The 21344-nt window shown below is 34.0% G+C and overlaps 4 protein-coding genes across 4 annotated transcripts in view; 2 read left to right on the forward strand and 2 right to left on the reverse strand.

Annotated features, from left to right (window-relative positions):
- LOC108781443 (uncharacterized) overlaps nt 1-21344 on the forward strand; it is a 101005-nt gene that overhangs the window by 46986 nt on the left and 32675 nt on the right. The gene's annotated exons all lie outside the window — the stretch shown is intronic.
- Nucleotides 1185-12622, reverse strand: igl (IQ calmodulin-binding domain containing protein igloo). Its single transcript, XM_018549409.1, has 4 exons — nt 12053-12622; nt 3890-4138; nt 3698-3822; nt 1185-2375 (listed from the first exon to the last, which is right to left on the reverse strand). The coding sequence occupies exons 1-4, from the start codon at nt 12129-12131 to the stop codon at nt 2226-2228; spliced, it is 603 nt and encodes a 200-aa protein (XP_018404911.1). The 5' UTR covers nt 12132-12622; the 3' UTR covers nt 1185-2225.
- On the reverse strand, nt 13794-16725 carry LOC108781445 (BUD13 homolog). The gene is made up of 6 exons (XM_018549404.1): nt 16592-16725; nt 15234-16184; nt 14661-14928; nt 14415-14566; nt 14118-14302; nt 13794-14032 (listed from the first exon to the last, which is right to left on the reverse strand). Exons 1-6 carry the CDS (start codon nt 16705-16707, stop codon nt 13860-13862), a joined length of 1845 nt encoding a protein of 614 aa, XP_018404906.1. The 5' UTR covers nt 16708-16725; the 3' UTR covers nt 13794-13859.
- Vdup1 (arrestin family protein Vdup1) lies at nt 18225-21136 on the forward strand. Its single transcript, XM_018549406.1, has 6 exons — nt 18225-18353; nt 18549-18673; nt 18916-19133; nt 20377-20523; nt 20635-20856; nt 20936-21136. The coding sequence occupies exons 1-6, from the start codon at nt 18241-18243 to the stop codon at nt 21125-21127; spliced, it is 1017 nt and encodes a 338-aa protein (XP_018404908.1). The 5' UTR covers nt 18225-18240; the 3' UTR covers nt 21128-21136.

Raw genomic sequence — 21344 nt, forward strand, 5'->3', positions numbered from 1 at the left:
ACGAATAAAGCTAGCATTGAAGAATAAACAATTATTTGAGTAGTTTAGTTGCTGCTTCGCTGCTTCGTATTATGCACCTTGAATTGCTTACTGATCGATCGTTGCTATGATCACATACAAGAAGTGATTGATAGCATACACAAGTGAGTCTTTTTTAGGCCTGATAAAATAAATTCTCACTTCAAGGATACATTGATACGTTAATTTATATGAAAAATGGACTAGATTGCAACAAAGTTGGAGGTAGCTGTCAATATTTGGGAAAAATTGGCTATATTACATTAAAGAAGAATATTGTAAAAAATTATAGCAGAATTTTAACTTTGGTATAAGAAGGTTTTGAGCAAGTGAACTCGAAATTATTATTTTAAAAACCAGACTCGCGCGTTATCTTGACGAGATTCTTTAACCTTTTAAGCAACTATAAGTTTTGCATACATGTATATTACGCACGCTTTTAATCGATGCAGTAGAACCTCGATTGATGATTACTTCATAATTGACAATAGGCCGATAAGCTGTACATTTTTAAGTACATTATTTTAAATGCCTTTTGCATATTAATATATGCAAAGCATCTGAATGCACCATTTACGTGAAATAAATAATATCGGAAAAGTTTAATGAAGAAATTACATACTAATATCAATAACATTTTTAATATATCCACAAGTTTTATTTTGAAGCACTAATATGCCAATTTCTGTGTCAAATAGAAGTTCTACTGCATTAATAACAAAAAATACAATAATAATAAAATACAATATCTCTTGTGTCCAAAAGTTTGTAAAATTATTTGAAAGTTTGGAATGCTCTCTTTCTTTTTATATATAATTATAGTATATCATAGGAAAGATGTTTTCTAAATTTATAGTCCCTCTAAATATAATAAGTTGAATAGTATGATGGGACTAATCATCAGTTTATTTTGCATTTAGGTCAATAGTTCTTTTCCAAACTCTCAAAGGAGAAGCAATCCTACACATTTTTACACTTTCCACATTTAAAATGAAACAGATATACATATATATAAACTTTTCAAGAAAGAAAAGAAAGTGAAAGAGAAAAATGAAAAAATAAATTGTAGGAAAATGTAAAAAGTGCAGTCAAGAAATATATTTTTAGTTATCACATTCCATTTCAACAATAAATTAGGAATAAACAATAAAACCGTGCTTTTTAAATATTTGTGTGTCATGATAAAAAATATTCGAAAAACAGACTTTCATCGTTAGTTTTAGAATTGAAAACGCTACAACCATACCGTTTATTTTACATAGATACAGGAACTTATAAAAGTTAACATGCATATATTGATATTGGTACATCTTAATGTATGCTCCATTTATCATGCGCAGGACGTTAAAGTTATATTCTATCGCGTTCGTCGCGTTCCACTTAACACATACCTACCGGATATGAGGATTTTGCATGTTTGTTATTCTGTTGTTGTAGATCACAATTTCTGTTGAGTATTATATCGGGTAATTATATAGGGCTCTCTCTTTTCCCCTATATCATCTTTTTTTTTAGTGTTTTATATAGAAAGTGTTGTTATCGTGTTGAAAAGTTCTCTTTGAAAAGTCTTGAAAAATCTGCCTATGTGTGTGTCTCTCCGTTCATGTATGGCAGTAATAACTCATAAAAAATGTAAGTGTAAATCGATAGTATGAGGATAGTTGAAGAATGTGGTCATATGTAGCGAATTGTGTGAAATGTACTCAAAATCGATTATAGGATTCAGCTCAAGGAACAATCTTGTTTTATTTACCATTATAGTCCTTCTTTACACAGTGTAACTTTGTTCCAGAAAACTTTTTTATATATTCACAAATAATATAGAAATATTGAAATGTTCCCACATTTGTATGCCTCAGCCTGTAAATATCTCGTTTGAAAGATCCTCATTTTAGCCAAAGTAGAAAGCGCTTAAATCTCACTGGTCCCGGGCAAAGGCTGCATTAATTGTTAACGTAAAATAAACGGTATCGTTGTTGACAACTAGCGGCCCGAAGTGAACTAATAGTCAAACTCGTTCGGCTGTCCGTTGTTCGGCTTGTCTGGAATGCCTCGTATATATTTTACGCGCATAATTTACTAATTTATGGATGCTACATCATAAGGTACAAGAAATAGGGGATGGCGGTTCGAAACCTGTTAAGAATGGCACTGACTGTAATAAGTAATATTCTATCTCCCGGCATCCCTGCGTTTGAGTAAGCGTCTTATTTTTTAGAGTCGTCGGCAGTAGTATGGATGTTGACCTCCTGACGGACCTTGTGACCGCGGAAACTTGCTTGAATCTTAGTCGCTGCCTTATGCAAGTCTGGATCGGCCAAGTCGATCCCCTCTAACTCGTGTACAGCGTCTTGCATCTGCAGCAGAATTTGATAAAACAGCGTAAAACGTAGAGCGCTATAGCCGTTCGTTAATTTAAGGCACCCTAAATTTTTTCGTCCTCGGATACGGCTCTCCGAACTGGAACTTATTCGCAAACGGGATCGAAGTTACCCTTCTTATCTTAAATGAGACTGCACGGAATCCCGCTGTGCATCAACTAGCCCGTACATAATTAATCGATACGACACGAAAGTAACTTAAACATTGTAGGCCATACCGGTCTACTGGTCTTGGGACGAGCTTTAGTAGCGCTTCGGTACCCAGATGATCGTCTTCAGCTTGGAAGGCAACTGTCGATTATTCGCCGGGCATTCGTGGATCAACGTAATGTCAAAGAGTCTAACAATAGCTTTCTCTCACGGACCTCGGCACAGAAATGATCGATTACAGCGACCTTGTACATCAAAACCAATCGTTACCGCTTCATCGATCGAATCGATATCGGTGTATTAGATTGAGAAAAAAATTACTTTGATTACAACAGCTTTCTTAGCTATTTATTCTTGTTTTAATATAAAGTGCAATGAAAACTACGCGACCATAGCGATTACTTTCCAGAAATATAGGTAACTTGTGAAAAATGAATTTACTGAGATATTAATTTGCATTATTTTTTTAATATATTTATTGGAAAACGACACACACACACACACACACACACACACACACACACTATGAAATTAATTTATTATTTATCAACAAAACTTTATTAATAAAATTGCTGTTTTTCTTGTAACACTCTAATCTAGGAGATGGAGTTACTATCGTGAGGCATATTGCTCTTTTTCATAATTAGTTGCATTCATCCTTCTTTTTAATCACTCTAATATCAACGAATCAATAATTTCTAATACTTTTAAAACTTTCGTAGAAAATTAATCCTCGTTAAGCGAGATTAATTAATGTAAAATGCTTAAAATTGCAAAAACTATTGAATTCTATATCGAGAGACAATAGGTATATTATTTTCTGAATTTTATATATTTATGATTATTGTGTGTACACATATAACTCAAATAAGTTTTATTAAATCGGATTTTGCATCAAATATTTTAATCAAGAGTAAAATTTATTTTATATTAATAATAAAAAATATTGATATAATCGAATATATGTATTTTCCTGACAATTAAATATAATATTAGATTAGGTCTTGAAGTTCTGAAGAATCAATAGAACTCGTGTTTAAAATTTCTATGAAAGGCTGAAGACAGATGCTAGATAAAGCAGCTTTTAACCTTTTCTAATCAATAAATAATAGGTCTATATGTATATTTAAGATTGCCAATTAACTTACCTTTTCTTCTATCTTAGCAGTTGCACTCTCAACCATATTCATCGCCGACTTGGCTGCAGTTTGCTCCTTCCTCGACATGTGGCCCCGGAAAGTCGCTTGTATTTTTTTCGCCGCGTTACAGAGCTCTATGAAATAGAAGTTATTTCAGAAATGACTCAAGCTTCGAACATACATTAGGATATACTCGCTCACCCTGATCGTCGGTAGGAAATTCCTCCTGCAACTGTTCTTGCGTAGGTTGTTCCGTAGATTCGGAGGGTGTTTCGTCGGTTCGTGTCTGCTTCGACGCTGTTTCCGACACTCTCAGACTTTTCCTAGCGTGATGTCCACGAAAAGCTGCTTGTATTTTCGTGGCTGCTGCCTCTTTCTCTTTCTCTTCGTTTTCGTTCCCCTCTGCGGACTCGGCTTTCGTTGCGCTGTTTTCGGCCGCCTTTGAAATATCTTTGAACAGAAGTAAAATAAAAGAATAATTCTGCTTTCTGCTTAATTTTACGCAGAATGTGAATTAGAGGGATGCTTATATATCTGATACAGTTAAAAGTTTCTTGAACGATAATAACGAGCATAATGATAATATAAAGAAAAACCGATAAGAACCAATACGGACGTCGGTGTACAATATTGTATTAACAAAATAATTAATTTAATTTATTATTCGCAATAAATTGCATGAGATAAACGATTTTGATCTATGATTTTATCCGGGTTTTTTTTGCTACTACTACTTTTTCTCACCTTTGATGTAGGCTTTGATATTATCATATTACTTTTTATTATCTTAACCCATGTTTTCTTGCCATTTAAGTTATAATATAAAATCGAAAAGGACTCAAATTGCAGTTTAAACTGTATTTTACATATGTAATGCATTATGAATAATAAGCTAAATATTTTGTTAACATGACGCACTGACATCCGTATTGATTTTATCGCTGATTTTTCCTTTCTATTTAGTCTTAACTTATTTTTAGTACTTTTGTCACTTTTTATAATACTAAAAATCAAATATAAATAATGAAATATAAGCAAATACAACATTTACTTGATATACATCTGTAATTGCCCTCCGATAATTTCTTCTTAAGAAAATAGTGAATATAAATTGCCCGAAAATCTATAGAAGATTGGAGGAGAAAGGGTGCGGCTTCTGATACATCCCGTATATTAGAAATGGCTGCCGTGTTAGCCACAGTTCACCTACATTTATTCCGAACATTTCACCTTCCACAGACACGTCCGAGAGCGACAAGTATCGATTAGCATTTCTATTTTCGCGCTGCACGTTCGAGATTATACGGCGCCTAATATATACATTTTTAATATTTCACATCCTGATGTGAAACGATGTGACAAATATTAATCGAGTCGTCTATCTCTTTTCTAACAAAGTTAAATCTTTGTGCCTTCAGTGATTAATCGATGTATCGACATAAGCAATTATTTCACGCGGTGCGAATTTTTTCTTTTGAAAATCATAAAAAGTAATCCGATGAATCTATCATCATTTTCCCTCATCTTTTCTGACAAAGGAACAATTGTAATAAAAGTTAATCCTCGTATTTTACACCAAAATCTCTTTCTGGTTTTATTATAAATCAATTACGAGCACGTCCTGAATTTTTTAGAAATAAAATAATGTGTTGTTCTTTTTTCAGAATTAAGTCGATTTTTTAAAATTAAATATTATGAAATGATTGAAGTCTTTCGAGATCAAAAGAAATAATTAAATATAAAGTACAAAGATCAAGTGTGACAATATTGGGAACTGAATTTTCTTTTAGAAAAGAGAACACTCCAGCTATTGAACGCTTTTGCGCGACACCGTTTCCTTATAGATTACCACTTGACGGACCAAGTGGAAATTCAAGAAATACAGTGACATTTTTGCGACGAGCAATGAATTCTTCCTCAGTTATGCGCTTCTCGGTTTTGCAACAATGTGCAAAGGCAGATCGATCGTACAAGTCCGCTGTAATTTTATCGACGTTTATGTTTATATATGTTGTAAGGCTTTCTCAAAGAAAGTAAAAAGTTTATTAAAGATAAAGAATAAAATCGCACATGTTTTATGCATGTATATAAAAAAAGGTGCATTACATTTCATTTAAAACTAAAATGTTTATCTGAGGACCAAATTGCTATTATTTGTACCGCGATTTCATCTTCGAGCATTTCCTTCGCGCCTGTCTCGGTTAAGAGACTTTTACGTCTCTTAAATGCTTGGACTTGCTTTATTTCTCTCTTGATATCACGCAAGGATGTTTCGCCATCGATCTACCCAGACCTTGTTACCACAACTCTCGAGGAAATCAAACTTCCTAGAGAAACATCGTTATCTTCATTATGAAACCTTTTTTAACGCTAAATAGATGGATTTTATTTTTTGTTTGTCGTTCATATGTCGATTAAAATTATAAAGATAAATTTAGCGACATCGTAAACCATTTTATTTTTACAAAACGATATGACTTTTGTAAAAAAAAATGTTGAAAATCGTAAAAACAATTCCTGAATGATAAATTTTTAACTTTTTATAAATTAATGTTATACTCTCTCTTATAAATTAATATTATAAATTACTATTTTACATTTAAATGCCATTTTTTATTTAAAAAACAGAATGTATGTTTTTAATATCAACCTAGTGTTATCAGTTGTTGAAATAACAATCAATTTTAAATTATTTTTATTAAAAGATTTTTTTGTAGTTTAAAAATTATGTGAAATGTTTAATAGATTATTGTATTCTAAAAATAGAAAAGAGAGCATAAATTCAAGTACACTCGATGAAAAAATTTATAGATCTTGAGATTTACTTTTGATAGAGATTGCTTTCCTTTTTTTTTTTTTTAGATATCCGAGAGAATTTATTTCACACATCTATCAATCAGTTTATATCCGTCAACTGCAAAATAGCAGGTGGTTAGTCAAACAGCTGATCTGAAATATATTTTAGATTTCCGAGGTTTTTAGAGGGTGCGACTACTTCCGCTGCTTGTTATAAAGATTCTCATTTTACTTGACCCGGCCCGGTCACAGGGCGTTCGATATGGTGTCCTCGGATGTGCAGGTACGAAGTACAAGAAAGGGACTCGCGTCGCACCTGACAATCGCATCGTCGATGATCATTTTGGACTTTACCTCGCACGCTTTATACGCGATATTAACAGTGGCGAGCGCGATTCGCGTGCTTCGAGACGATATCACTTGAAGCCCCCGCCCCGGTCATCGCCGCCCGCCACCCGCCTCTTTTAACCCGGTTTTCCTTCGACGGTAGCATGCACGCGAGGATCGTTGCATCGCGAGGTGGCGGCTGTCGGGTCGCACTCACGCCGCGACTCACCTTCGTCGCCGCTCGCTCGCTCGGCCTCTCACCTGCACATCCACGCGCGGCTCGGTCTGACGTGCAACTGACTGTTCCCGGGCACCGACGACCCCGTTTATAACAGTGACCGATCACGGCCCTGCCGCACCGCTCGTTCGCAGTCGCAGTCCTCGGATTCTCGCCCTGCGACCGAATGCACGCCGTGAAACAGGGCCGTCTCGTGGATGTCGTTCAACCCTCTGTGCTTCGAACTTTTTATATATTTGTGGTTTTTTGCTCAGTTGCTATTAATAAGTGGAATCGAGTACTTCTATTTACGATCGAATGTTCTTAAGCTCTATTAATTTACGAACGTATGAAAAGATTGAAAACATAATTTTCGGTCCATTTTGGACTCTCCCGGCCTAAAAAAGATATTGATCTTTTTTCTTTCTTTCTTTCTTTCTTTTTAAGGTATTGGAAATAGTCCAAAATGGGTCCAAATATTTTATGCTTTTGTCAATATTTGAAATTACAATTAAATGTGCATTTGTAACTGTAAATCGCTTTGACTTTTCTCACAGTGTATCGTAGCCATTCAATCTATTAAATATATTTGAGCAATTGCATTATCGCGCAGTGTGCTGAGAAAAAATTGTATCTCAGTATATTCTACAAATACGACGCATTATTATAAAATTGTTATCTTTTGTTTTAATATAAAAAATACAAGGCGCGCGCGTGCTTATATGAATAAAATTCTAAAAAAAAAAAGAAAGCGTTTGTAAACCGAGCTAGATATTTTTATTTCTATATAATTTACAATAACTTATTATCGCTATTACGTCCTGTATGAACAAACATTCAACCTTCTAATAATAAGTCATCCTCAATGTTACAAAATATACAATTAATATCGTCAAATCTAATAAAACGTAGATTAAAGACATTTTAAAAGATGTGTTTTGAAGATGGTTCAAATTTAGAGCCAAAACGTTCATTTTATATTAAGTATATTATATTAATTTATTATTATTAAAATCGATATTGTTTGTTGATTTGAGCACTATTTTTCGTGTTGTTTTCTACAGTCCATATTGTTGTTATTTATCGTTTATATTTAATAATTATCAGAAATCTTTTAATTATTATTTTGAATAACATTAAAAAAATTGTATTAATTATTGAATAACCTTTAAAAGGTTAATAATTGCGTGCATTTTCAATCTACGTTTATGTGAGAGAGAGAGTGTGTTTGACGATATTAATTGTATATTTTAATCTTGTAGTAGTAAAAATAACATGTTATTAAAAGATTGAAACATTTGTCGATACACGGTGCAACAGTGATAACAAGTTATTGCAAATTACATGTTAGCAAAAACATCTAGCTCGGCCCACAAACCTTCTTTAACTTTATACTTGAATTATCTTTTATATTATTTTTTGTTAATAAAACAATATGGAGCATGCTTTGCAAACGATTTCATCGCATCAACGCGAAAATACTTATGACATTTAAATTGTTAAGAAGCCAACGATGAAAGAGGATTAAAGGAAAAGCCGATGTAAACAGGTTTATATGCTCTATTAAAATTGCGTCAGTGAATTGTATAAATATAATTGTATAACATATAAGCTGCTTATTTGATAATTACTTGATTATATTCATATGCTAATCATAAATACCGAAATTATTACACAGCCAAAGGGCAACATTTATTCTATATTTAACTTTCACTAAAAAGAAGAATGCAATCGTAGCATACAGTTTACACCATCAGTTATTATATTATATTTTTGTTCTCTTTTACACTTTCTTTCATTACGTGTGAAATATTCTTTTGAACAAGAAAACAATTACTTTCAATTACATGTACAATCACTTTGAGCCTGAAAATTTATTGATAACGATCCACAATTGTATGCGACAGAACTAGGTCAGACGTGTTATTTTTTATGTATAGATTGTTATAATTAGATTAGCCACAAGATTAGTTCAGTTACAAGAAAATACACATATGCGTACACATATTGTTAACTTATTGGAATTTTATTGTTGAAAATATACAATTGAAGATTCAAGAAATTTTTTTGATATTTAAAATATTTATCTATATGTAGAGGAGAGTTGTTGAATGCCACTTGACCTATTATTTTTTTTATATTTTCTATTTGGTACTATCGTACGCAAATGAATGTTGGAAATTGTAGCTTGAGGCTTCGGACACTTATTATTAAATACATTTTTAACCTTTTTAAACTTTTTACATTATTACACTTTTAACCTTTCACTAATAACAAATTAATTTTTTATAATATGTAATTTATATAGCAACCGATCGCTTAAATCATATCTATGGCTCTTTGAAACCGTATTTCATTTGAAAGTATCAAATTTATGATTGAAATTAATTAGAAGTGTAAGATTAATAGAAATTATGAAATAATCCCTAATAATTAACTGTATTGCCTAATTTTAATCATTTATGTATTTATATATTTTTTGAAAAAATTAAGTATAAATATAAGAAATATATAAGTCAATTAAAAGTTAATATATCGGATGTATCTGATTTTTTAAAACGTTGCTAACATCCATAAAACAAGATGTAGCATATTACATTTTTGTGTTACTTATTTTTCATATATTTTATATTAATGCTATCAAATGTTGCTTATATTAAGTGACAATATAAAATTTTGATGAGGTATAATTTAGGTGATTAGTATTTGCAACCCTCCTTCACAGAAAAAACAATTTTGCTGAGAAATAGTTAGAACTTAACTAAATATAGATTTAAAAATAGTATTTTCAAAAGTAAACGAAACGGAAAGTCAAGCAACTACATTTAAAAGCTTTTATTAAAACATAAAAAATGTTTCGTTTAAAACGTTGTGTTCTCACATATAAATAACGGATGGTTTTGTTGAAGTATTTAAAAATTTAGCTGTAGATACAGATATAATGAAAATAACTTTATTGAGTCATCAAAATAATTACACACATTAATGTAAGAATTTCAAGCTTGTATGATGAACAGTGCTGCAAAAAATTTTAAAATTCTAACAACCAATTTCCACATAATTATTTTATAATGATCTAACAAAATTATTTTTAGATCTATTTAACTCAATTTTTAGATGTTTCAGCAAGATCATTCTTATCATGTGAAAAGATAACGTTTTATTTTAAGTAAAAAACAAAATTTTTAAACGTTTAAATAAAAAATTTTCAATCATTTTATTTTTCGTTCTCCGTTTGCAAAAGCTCAAAACTCTATTTTTAAGAGCGATTAATGTACACGCTACACCAATAATTTTTCGCAAGACTTTTATACAATCAATTCTATTCATCATTCTGCAGTAGCATTCTCGTTCGATCGGCATTCTTATACGAACCACATAGTTGGAATCTCTATGCAGTTGCGTCGGTATCGATGAAACTCAGTATCTCACATGTGGAAATTCATCGAAGCTCCGAGTAATTGATTTTGCTCGAACTCCAAGTTACGTTGCACGAATTTTTACTACCAGCCAGTAAAGCAGGAATTGCCGAAACTCAATAATTAAATTTGCTGTATCAACTTCTGATAAATCAAGTTCTTTAAACATTAATCAATGTGCTCTTGTAATTTTGTAGTGCAATACTGAAACGCGTGAAAAGAGACATTATCATTTTGTCAAACAAATAACACAAGTTCAACCAAATCTTTCCGAATAAACATCTCAAATGAGAAGAAAAAAAAATCAATATTTGATTTTTTTTTGTTTATTTATTATTATTATTGTTACTATTATTACTAACAAGTTATTTTCCACGTAACGCTCACGTAATGCTTGCAAAAACTCAAGTACTGATAGTGTTCATAAATATCATTTTGTAATTGTTTCATTCATTATGATAAAAACATCGCGCTCCAGAAATGAAGTTTTTTAAATGTTTTTTTTTTTTTTGTTAAACTGTTCTTCCATCTTTTTTAACTCTAGACTCCATCATCTTGTCATATCTCGATTATAAACGGAAACTTTCGTAGTTCTAGAAACAATGAAGGGTTAAACCTTGACATACATCACGCGATCAGCACTTTTATTCGGAATTTCGATATACCCCCATCGGATTACACGAGCGTCCTATTTTACATTCGCCAAGATACGTTCATTTTCTGGCGCGTTATCGAGAATCATTGCAGATGGAGAAAATTTTAATGTTAAATTTCTAGTAAAACACAAAATATACATAACGACCTGAGCACATACCAAAATATCCATTTTATTAATATTAATTGTTCTCTTATTAAATAAGAGAAAGTTCATATTCTATGTATCTAATTCCATTGTAAATAACAAGACAAGTAAAATTAAGATTTATTCCTAAATAATACTGTACAAACAGAGTTTCCTTAAATATATATCACAGGAATTTTGTTCTATATATTCGATTAAAGTTAAATAACAATTTATTGATGTTAATTAAAGAAAATGATCTATTAAGAATTTCTGTTTGATCTCGACCGATCGTCTCAAGTCTCCACTGCGGCTTATTGAAAGAATAGTCAAGAATGATTTTGCGACTCGCAAATCATGAAGAATAATATTTCACGGAATGCTAAAAATTTCTATATTCATCATTGTGCACATCGAACGCATTCGTTACGAGGAAAATAGTCGTCCGTTCTGCCGACCCTACTGATTGCGTTGATATTACTGAAGCGTGTACGCAATCAGCTCGAAGAATCTAACAAAGTGAACAGAGGTACATTTATCATCATGAAACAAAGCAGACTATGTCATTGTCAAGATAAACAACGCCGTAGTTTTGCGACAGTCGCGCTTTTTACAGATTAGAATGACGCAAAAAACTGCAAAATGTAAAAACAAGAAGAGGCATAACACAAGAGATAATCATCGTCAGTACAAAAAACTTAGTATCATGTATAAACTCTAATAAAATATACAGAAAAAATTAGATCATGTATCTTTATAGTTTGTTTTACATAATGACTGATGTTGCTTGCACAATTAACAAATTGGAAAGAATGATCGCTCACCCCCGTTCTTGACGGAATCGCCTTCTTTAGCCTCCTCTACAGCTGGCTGGACGCTCTCCTTGCTGGTATTGCACCCCATATCTTCTAACCCGTTCTTCTCTTAATTTTTTTTTTATTTCAAATTAAATCAGACGTCGTCAAAAATTATCCGTATTATTGTAATTCTCTCGTCAACATCGCGTTATCAAATAAAAGCAATCAAGTCATCACTTTTCTTAGTGGAGAATATAGTCTCGCGATAAATACGATAGTTACGCTCTACTTTTTCGAAAAGTTAAAAAGTATAAAGTTTCGTCTTGCCCTTTTCACTTTTCTATTGTTTTTTCTTTTTATCAACTTTTTTCCTCCCCTCCACTCGTATACCACTCGACATACAAGTCCTTCACTGCTCGGGAAGTTGTAAAACGTCGCGTCGTTTTCTTTTTCACGCTACGTCTCAAACATCGCTTTTGATAATGAAAAATAGCTGTCTATAGTTGCGACTAAAATTTCTTTGAAATTCTCAAAAGTATATCTTGCACTTCTAATCGACTGTGAAAATTCGACGACTTTCATTCGAAGTTACTTTTTTCTCCCCTCACTTTCTGTCTCTTTCTCTCTTCATTTACATATGTGCACATATGTATATGTACGTTCCTCCTGCGCCCACCCCTTACTTCCCACCGTTATTCGGGGGTTACTGACACGTCGCGTGGCGCCGGCACCTGCGAGACAATCCTTCACACTTGAAAGTAACCCGACACCTCTTCATGCGTCTCGCTGTCACGCGACGCCCGGTGCCCTGTCGCGATTGTCTCCTTCGACAAAGGAAGGATTCTACCGGCCGATCGTGACTCACCGAAAGTCAACCGCATCACCGCGCGAGCTGTGCACGTAAAGACGAGAAATCCCGTCGACGTCGCGAACGATACTGGCGTCGCTCACTTACGACCCTGCCCTTGCTCGCGTGGCGACCAAACCGAATCGTACCAGTCTATGTATATGTCAACAGATATATATTCGCGCCACACAGTTACCCTCCGTTTCTCGCGCCGTAGAGGAGCCGCGGAGGCGGCGGAGGTGGCGGCGGCGGCGGCAGCGACGGCACGCACGCGGAAGAGATCGCCGCGTTTCTAGCCACGTTTTAACCGGCGCGAAGCGACACGCTGGCTATGAAAGCCTAAAGCGCAAGCCTCACTGTTACCAATGTATGACGTTTGTCCTTCCGTGAGGATTCGGCGCCAGGACTCGATAGAGATTGCACGATGCGATTGTACGGGCGAACCGTAAACCGTTTCGATCCGATAATTGTCTCTCCCTAATCGCACGCGCCGCGAATGACTAAATGTGCGCTCCGCCACTCCCAATACTTCCATACTACTCGCCATCCGGAGTGGATTCTCGCGACCTTAAAAGCGCACGATCGATTTCGCAGACGGTGGTATTCCACTCGCCTAGACCATCGTCGGCAGACCGTTGCCAGACCGGCGCCAGCCTCTCCGTTCTTCTCGTTTTCTGGAACGAATATCGATTTCGCGGTCTCCACGCGTGTTACCTTACTAATATATCTCAATTGTTTTGCGCGATGTTAGACTACTACTTGCGAGGAACAAGGATGAGGATAAAGATTAGAATAATGAAACGAGGCTAAACGATTCTTGAAACAATGGAACAATTACACGATTACACGTGTATCAAGAGAATAAAAAGAAAGATATTTAATAAATTATCAAAACATTTAAAAGTCTTTATTGATTCTTCTTTATTAACGATCGATAGAAATAGAATTGGAAACCTTTGCTATAGTAATACATATGTGTGAACATGATCACATGTCGGCTGTACTCCACTTATAGGCATCTTCTTGTAAAGCTACTTTTGCATTTTGTGCTTCGTACCACTTCTTCTCATATCCGTTACTTCTATCGACCCCGTCCCATCGATGACCGGGCTTAATACCGAATCGATTTGGCGCGAACGAACCTTGATATTGCGGCGGATCTACAATTGGAATGATTGGATAACAATTTTTTTTAAAGACATATAATAGGAAGAGAAATGCAAATTTCTCTCTCGACTTACATACCTGGTTTTCTTTTTCCCTCTTTTACTTGTTTTTGTTTTATATACTTTAACATAGGATCACCTTCCCTCTCTTGTTCTCTCAATTGCTTATCTAGATCTGCATCATCTGCGTATCTCGCCAAAGGTTTATGCATCTCGTACAAGTCATTTTTTAATTTTTCCTCACGATTCTCCACTTGTTTCAAGCTAGAATAAGACATGGATATCTATATTGTCATGGACATGTATTAGCGAGAGACTTAAAGAATTTAAAACAGAAAAGCAAAAACGAAATAAAGATGAAAGAAAAATCGCTCACCCTTTGCCCCATTTGGCGTACTTCTCATCTATCTCTCGTTGTTTCATTTCCTGTTCTCGTTTTTCTGTTGCTTCTGCTTCTAAATTGCGCTTTCTTCCCGTTTTGTCACGTACAATCGTAGCTTGTCCTTCTCCAGTGATCTCTTTACTTAACTAAGACAATTCAACGCTAATTTATATCATCTGAAGTCTCCATGAATAAATAAATACTTTTATAAATATAATCTTGTGCTATAAAAAATATTACCTTGCTAAAATGTTCCGCCTCTTGTTGTTTATGGACTTCAGTTTCTTCTCGCAATGCTTTCGCAGCTTGGAATCCTGCTGTTTTTCCATCTAATGTCTTTGTCGCTCGACCGTGTTGATCTCTGGAATGATTTCTCGCGTGTCCACGTTCAGAATCATTTGTTTCCTCATCCCAACGCGTCTTTTTTCTTCTTTCTCGTGTATCCGAATACGATCGAGATTTATGATCTCTATTTTCATGTTTCTTTTCTTGTTTATCTCTGCTCGATCTGTCCAAAGAGATTATTATATTGTTTGTATCGAACACTTCATATGCAACAGAATTTAAAAAATGAAATGTAATAAAATTCCCTAAAATTGAAAACAATATGTGTAATAATAAAAATTCAATATTTAAAAGAAATTTTTTAATCTTAAAATATATATTTAAAAAAGTTTATTAAAAAAACGAATGTTATAATAATTATATGCATATTCTTCTTTAAGACTAAAAATCAACTAAATGCATCAGAATATACGTATATATAATTTTTGATCATAATAATCTTCATCGAATATTTGACATGAAAATTACCTCGAAATATCTTGTCTACCGGATCTGGATGAATTCTTTTTATCGTAATAATCATGTCCTTTATTATCTCTACGCGAAATGGAATGTGGCGAATTATCCCTCCGAGATCGATGCTCATTACGCCAAGATGTACTTATATCCGAATCTCTGTCCTTCCTTTTCTTTCTGCTTTCATACAAATCTGTATCTAGATTCTGTTTGCGATTTTTTCTGGGTGGACTAAAATCCGAATCACTGTCTTTGTTACCTGAACTTCGGTAGCTTCGTCCAGATGTACTGTGAGCCGAAGTCCGATGTTTTGTATTTCTAGGTGGGCTTAAATCTGAGTCATAATTTTTAGATTTTCTAGGTGGACTTAAATCAGAATCATTATTTCTGGATTGCCGAGAGGGACTCAGATCTGAATCATAATTTTTAGATTGCCTAGGTAGACTCAAGTCTGAATGATCATTTTTAGACCGTTTGTTTGAGTTAATATGTTTATGTTTAGAATGCTTAAATCTGGGTGGACTCAGATCAGAGCTATCATCCTTTGATTGTCTATTTGGATTCAAATCCACACGTTTATTTTTAGAATGCTTAGATCTAGGCGGACTCAAGTCTGAACTATCACTTTTAGATTGTCTATGAGGACTTAAATCCACATGTTTATTTTTAGAATGCTTAGCTCTAGGTGGACTCAAATTGAAGTTGTCATTGGCCTGCTTAACATTTGTCTCATCAAGATTTCCTTCGTCTTTGTCGACAGTACGATTAATAATAGTTAAATCGCCTTCGTCATTCTCAGTTATAATTTTCCATCTTCGCTTATCTGTGAAATCAACTGGTCCACGTTCGTCAACTATACCAGCGATTTGAGGAGCATCTTCTCCTTCTAAAAGGATATCGAATTCACCTTCTGCAATAGGTCTCATATTCTTCAAGTCTATATCATCATCTATAATTTTTACTCTGTAAAAATATGTACATCCAATTCACATTTAAAGATTTCACTTCTAAAAATTATTTTATAAGGACCAAGAAAACGTTTTAGTTATATAATGAAATCAAATATATTAATCGCTATGTGTGTAAATATCTCAACAAAAATATTGTAGAGAAACATGGTCTGAGCAATCAAATTTTAAACATGATTTTTATACTGACGTAATTTTATTCAAAAAATAATTTTCAATAATTTTACAAAAATGAGAAAGCTGATTGACGCGATATGGATAATATAAACGTATTAATATTTTGTTTATAACCACCGTTTACATTGCATTCTAGAGCATCATGCACAGCTGACAACATAACCTAACTTTGATGCGAAATATTCACCGTTGATTAGATTAAAATACTTATAAATTTAATCTTACGTTTTCATTCCTGTCTTATATTTCTTTTTCTTCTTTTTCTTCTTTTTTTCGTCACCATTGTCAAAGGATGTGTATTTTTTTAAGTATTCCTTCTGGTTAATTCCTTTATTCTCCATCACGCAGCACTACGTTGCCTAATGTAGATAATTTCAAGTTTTCATTTTAGGGATAAATCAAGTTTGAGGGTTGTCAGAACTGTTCAGTATGTCAAAGTTGAATATATATACGTGCATTTAAAGATTACGATTTTAAAATTAAAATAATCAATATAAAATATTTTACAAATGAAAATAATCTCCGATTTCTGTCTAATTTAATCTAATTTTTTTTAAATACTTCTATTATAAATGTAAATGTAAATAAGACTAAAATATATAAATGAAGAAATAAATAAATAAGTAAAATCAAAATTTTATAACAAAAATTCCTCATAATTATCCCCCCCCCCCAAATCTGACCTATAAATTAGTACGAAGAAAATATGTATAACAGGAATAGAAAACATTGAAATTATTTTGAATTTATTCAAATAGTCTACTTGTTACCTCGATCATAACATGAGAATATTTTTGCAATAAGTTTCTTTACCACAACGATAAAGTTTATATAAAAAATTATTATTATTGTTTCAAATTGATTGTATTGCAAAAGTCGAAAATAATCATATCTAACAATATACAATATATCAGCGCAATCATATATGTGACATAAGTATATTTTTAAAATATAGAAATTTTATCAACATCTAAATGAAGCGTTAACTGAAGTTGACGCTTTTTTTTCTTAATTGATTTATTCATATAGCGATTTATAATAATCTAAAATAGGTTTTAAATAATAAAATTTCGTGCAGAAATATAGATCCTAATAAATTATCTTTCCGTTATTAATATTAAATGTTTGTATTGAAGCATTATTTAAATGCAAAGGAAAAATCGTTTTGATTAATAAACACAATATTAATTGCTAATGCAACATGAAAAAAAAAATTAATACAAAGTTAATACCGTTATTTGAACGTCAATGCCAAAAGCAGTAATGTTGATTAGAGTACTGCTATTGGCCACATATCAGGCAGGTGAAGCCAGGTGAGACCAGTCCGGATCAGACTGGATGGGAGGTGGTAGAGAAGCAACCAGGTAGGAAGGTAGGGAGCGAAAGTGAGCGCGTCTCCAAGAATGGGCAAGAAGGTGCGGTAGTGACTACTATGAAACAGTGACAGAAAATTTCACAGTAAGTGAAGATAGAGTCTAGAGTATCGGCTGATCAGTCTTTTCTCAATCATTCATCGATTGTGAGAAACGCGGAAAGCGCGTGCGGAACGTGCCGCCGTTGCGAAAAATACGATGATGTGGATTGTGGTATCGTAGTAGCTGGTACCAGTTCACCAGCACGCAGAAAAAGAGAGATTGCAAAGGACAGAAAGAGAAGGAGAGACGCATGCCATGTTACGAACGTGTTGCTGATGCGATGCAAGCCAGTGATTCTCACCTCGCATCACGAGGTAACGCGTGGAAGAAGAAGGTTGCTCCTGCGCGTTCCTCGACGTGTATTCAGTGAGCGTGAAGCCGCGGTGACGTAAACGTGTCCGTATAAACCGTCTTCTTTCGCAAACACGTAACGAGAAATATTCCCATTTCGGCGACAAGATGACGAGGAAACTCAGCAAGTTCTTGATACTTTTCGATAACACGAATCTATTGTATTTTCCTGGCCACTTCTTGTCCGGCCGTGTTCTCATAGAGCTGGACGATGAAGCTTAGTAAGTAACCGTTTTATAGAAAAAGAATATTGAGTTCATGGTCAAAAAAATTATTTTTGCACGTAAAGAAATATATACGTTGAAGAAAAAGAATTTTTTTTATTGCAACGCGATGAAATGCCAGATTTTACAGATATGTACATATTAGATCTAGTAAGTAACATGAGTTTAATAATGTGGGGTACACTACCGTAGCGTCTCGGGACTGCATTTCCATGTTGTGGGAGAAGGTGTAGTTCGGGTACGCAGTCAACGTGCTGAGAGAGTTTACGACAAAGAAAACTACATTGATTTTCGCATGCGGTTGTTGGGTGAACCAGGTGAATTTTAATTATTTCGGATTATATTGTATACGCATAATTTCGAGGATACGCAATTTAACATTTTAAATCACTTTTTATAACAGTAAGTGACGCGCTTCAGTAAATTGTTTGTATGATAATAGTATAATACAAATTTTCTCTGTAATATAATTAAGGTGATAGCTTGACATCTTTTTAACTCAAAGATGTAAAATATTATTTTAAATATTTGTGTATGGGAAACGTGACTTTTCTAATAGGCGAAGGACCGTCATTACTATCTCCCGGAATACATAGTTTTCCCTTCAAATTGGGGTTGCCGTTGGGTCTACCTTCCACTTTTCTCGGAAAACATGGATGGGTGCAATATTATTGTAAAGCGGCTCTTCGCGAACCAGGTGGACTTACTCACAAAAATCAACAAGTCTTCATCGTTATGAATCCAATCGACTTAAATCTGGAGCCTCCAATATTAGCGGTGAGAGTTGTATTAGGATAATCAATAAATTAATCTAAATGTGATTTATCACGTGTTTTAACTCGTAAATGATAGCTGAGTATACAAATTTACGCCAGCAAAATTTCGAACTTGTGGGTATTTGAGAAAATTGGTTTTGCTGATCACGCAGTTTTAAATGAATGTTTTTTTTTTTCCGAAAATTCAGTATTATTAATCGATTGGTTAGAAAATTTTACATTGAAAAACATTAATTTCAGTTTAATTTAGTTTTCAACTTTTAAAAAATATAAAACGCCTCGTGCTAATTCGCACTTAAATATTTTTTTAAGAGTGTTCAAAAAGGACGTGTCCTTTACGGGCTAAATTCGTTGAGTTACTGAGGATAGTCATATTTTTTTTACTAAAAAATAATTATTACGGATAAACAGTTTCCTGAGTGAACATCTTCACATAGCCGATTCAGACCAAGAAAAGTATTTCGCGCCTGCAATTAAATAGATATTCAGCGTTCTTTATTATAACCAAGACCCAAATACTGGTCATCGACCTGTATGGAAAAAGCGTTGCAAATATTTTCATGTAAGACGAAGAATTTAATGAGATTATGTATTCGACGCGTTCGCGATATAAATTAGATTAATTATTTAGACGAGAAAAAAACGTTTCCGCTTGGTGATTCGTATTTGCATTGTTTTGCGCCACAATTGCAACATAACGATAATCGTTAGATCGTGATGGAATCACCGCCCATATACCTCGACAGCAATACATTTGCATCATTAGAAAAACGCAAGAAAAAATTTTCGCGTTGGCGGATAACATTCAGCGACGAGCATTGTTCAATCGTAGATAGACGTATCGCTCGGCGAATATTAACGATCAGTAAACGTACTTTCCTTTTTAAGATATCGATTAATTTAGATTTCGAAAGTTCATACCTAAACTCTAAGTAGAATCATAAGGTTCGATAAGAATAACATACTCTCATAAGTTCTTTATAAGTGTTCATATTAATTTTATACAATATCTTTATAGACAACTTCTTGCTAGCTATAAGATTTACGAGAAATCGTATTTACGAATAATCGTACGTCTTATTATATCTATATGCATAAAATTAGAATATATCAATCATAAGTTTTTATAAGTTTGACGAAAACAAATTAAGAGTTTTACGATTTTACTTAGAATTGACCTATTAACTAAAATCATTCGGAAAAAATTGCATGTGTATAAATAAAATGTCTTCGTGATCGAATAGCAACCTGCGAGGCAGGAGATTGAACAACGCGTGGGTGTCTCTTGCGTATCGGGTGGTCCTGTATTCTGCAGAGTTAGTTTGGATCGGGGTGGATACGTACCCGGGGAAACGATCGGTATTTCTGCGACTGTCAGCAATCGCAGTAAGGTATATACATTAATTAGCACACAATACGTGTAATTTCGACGCTCTTAATAAATATAATCCTGTGGCGCTGTACTTAAGACACGAAAAATTTGAGAATTTGAATTAACACAGGTGACGATGAAGTCAACCAAGGCGTCACTCACTGAAACGATACAATATCTGTGTCGAGGTAAAGTACTCGCTAGCGAAACTCGCGAGTTGGCTAGCGTTTCTAGGGGGAAGATTCGGCCAGGTGAGAGCGAGGAGTGGCTAAACGAACAAATGTACGTTCCTCCGTTGCCGCCGACGAATCTGAGAGGGTGCCACTTGATTAACGTTCTTTATCACGTTTACGTGAGTGTCATGAGAGAGAGATGTAATTGCGTTAGAATTTTTGCGAGGAGTTCTTGAAATTTATCTAGTTTCTCCGCAGTTCGTCATAAGTCCGAAAAGTCTGGATAAAGAAATCAAGTTACAAATACCGATCGTGCTGGCCACGTACCCTTTGAGGCCGGAGGGTGCACCAGTTGGTACGGCGCCGTCTAAACGGGGCGCTCATTATCCATCGACGCTACCAATCTTCCGACCTTGGCTCGACGACAAGGCCTTCGAAATACAAGAATGAAAGCGTAATATCACGTACATCTATTATTGGATTATTTCAAAATTAGTGTCTAAAAAGGTACTAATTTTCTGTGATCGTTCAGGTCACAGTTGCGTTCTCATGCGCTTATGATTATTCCGTTAAAAAATCTTCATCGATTCTTGTATTGCTAGTCACGGCAACGCTCATGTAAAGTTTCAAAGAATCGATGGCGATATTCGGAAATACTGTATCTGGT

Source organism: Cyphomyrmex costatus, unplaced genomic scaffold, assembly GCF_001594065.2.
Source record: "Cyphomyrmex costatus isolate MS0001 unplaced genomic scaffold, Ccosl1.0 scaffold815, whole genome shotgun sequence".
NCBI classification, from domain to species: Eukaryota; Metazoa; Arthropoda; class Insecta; order Hymenoptera; family Formicidae; genus Cyphomyrmex; species Cyphomyrmex costatus.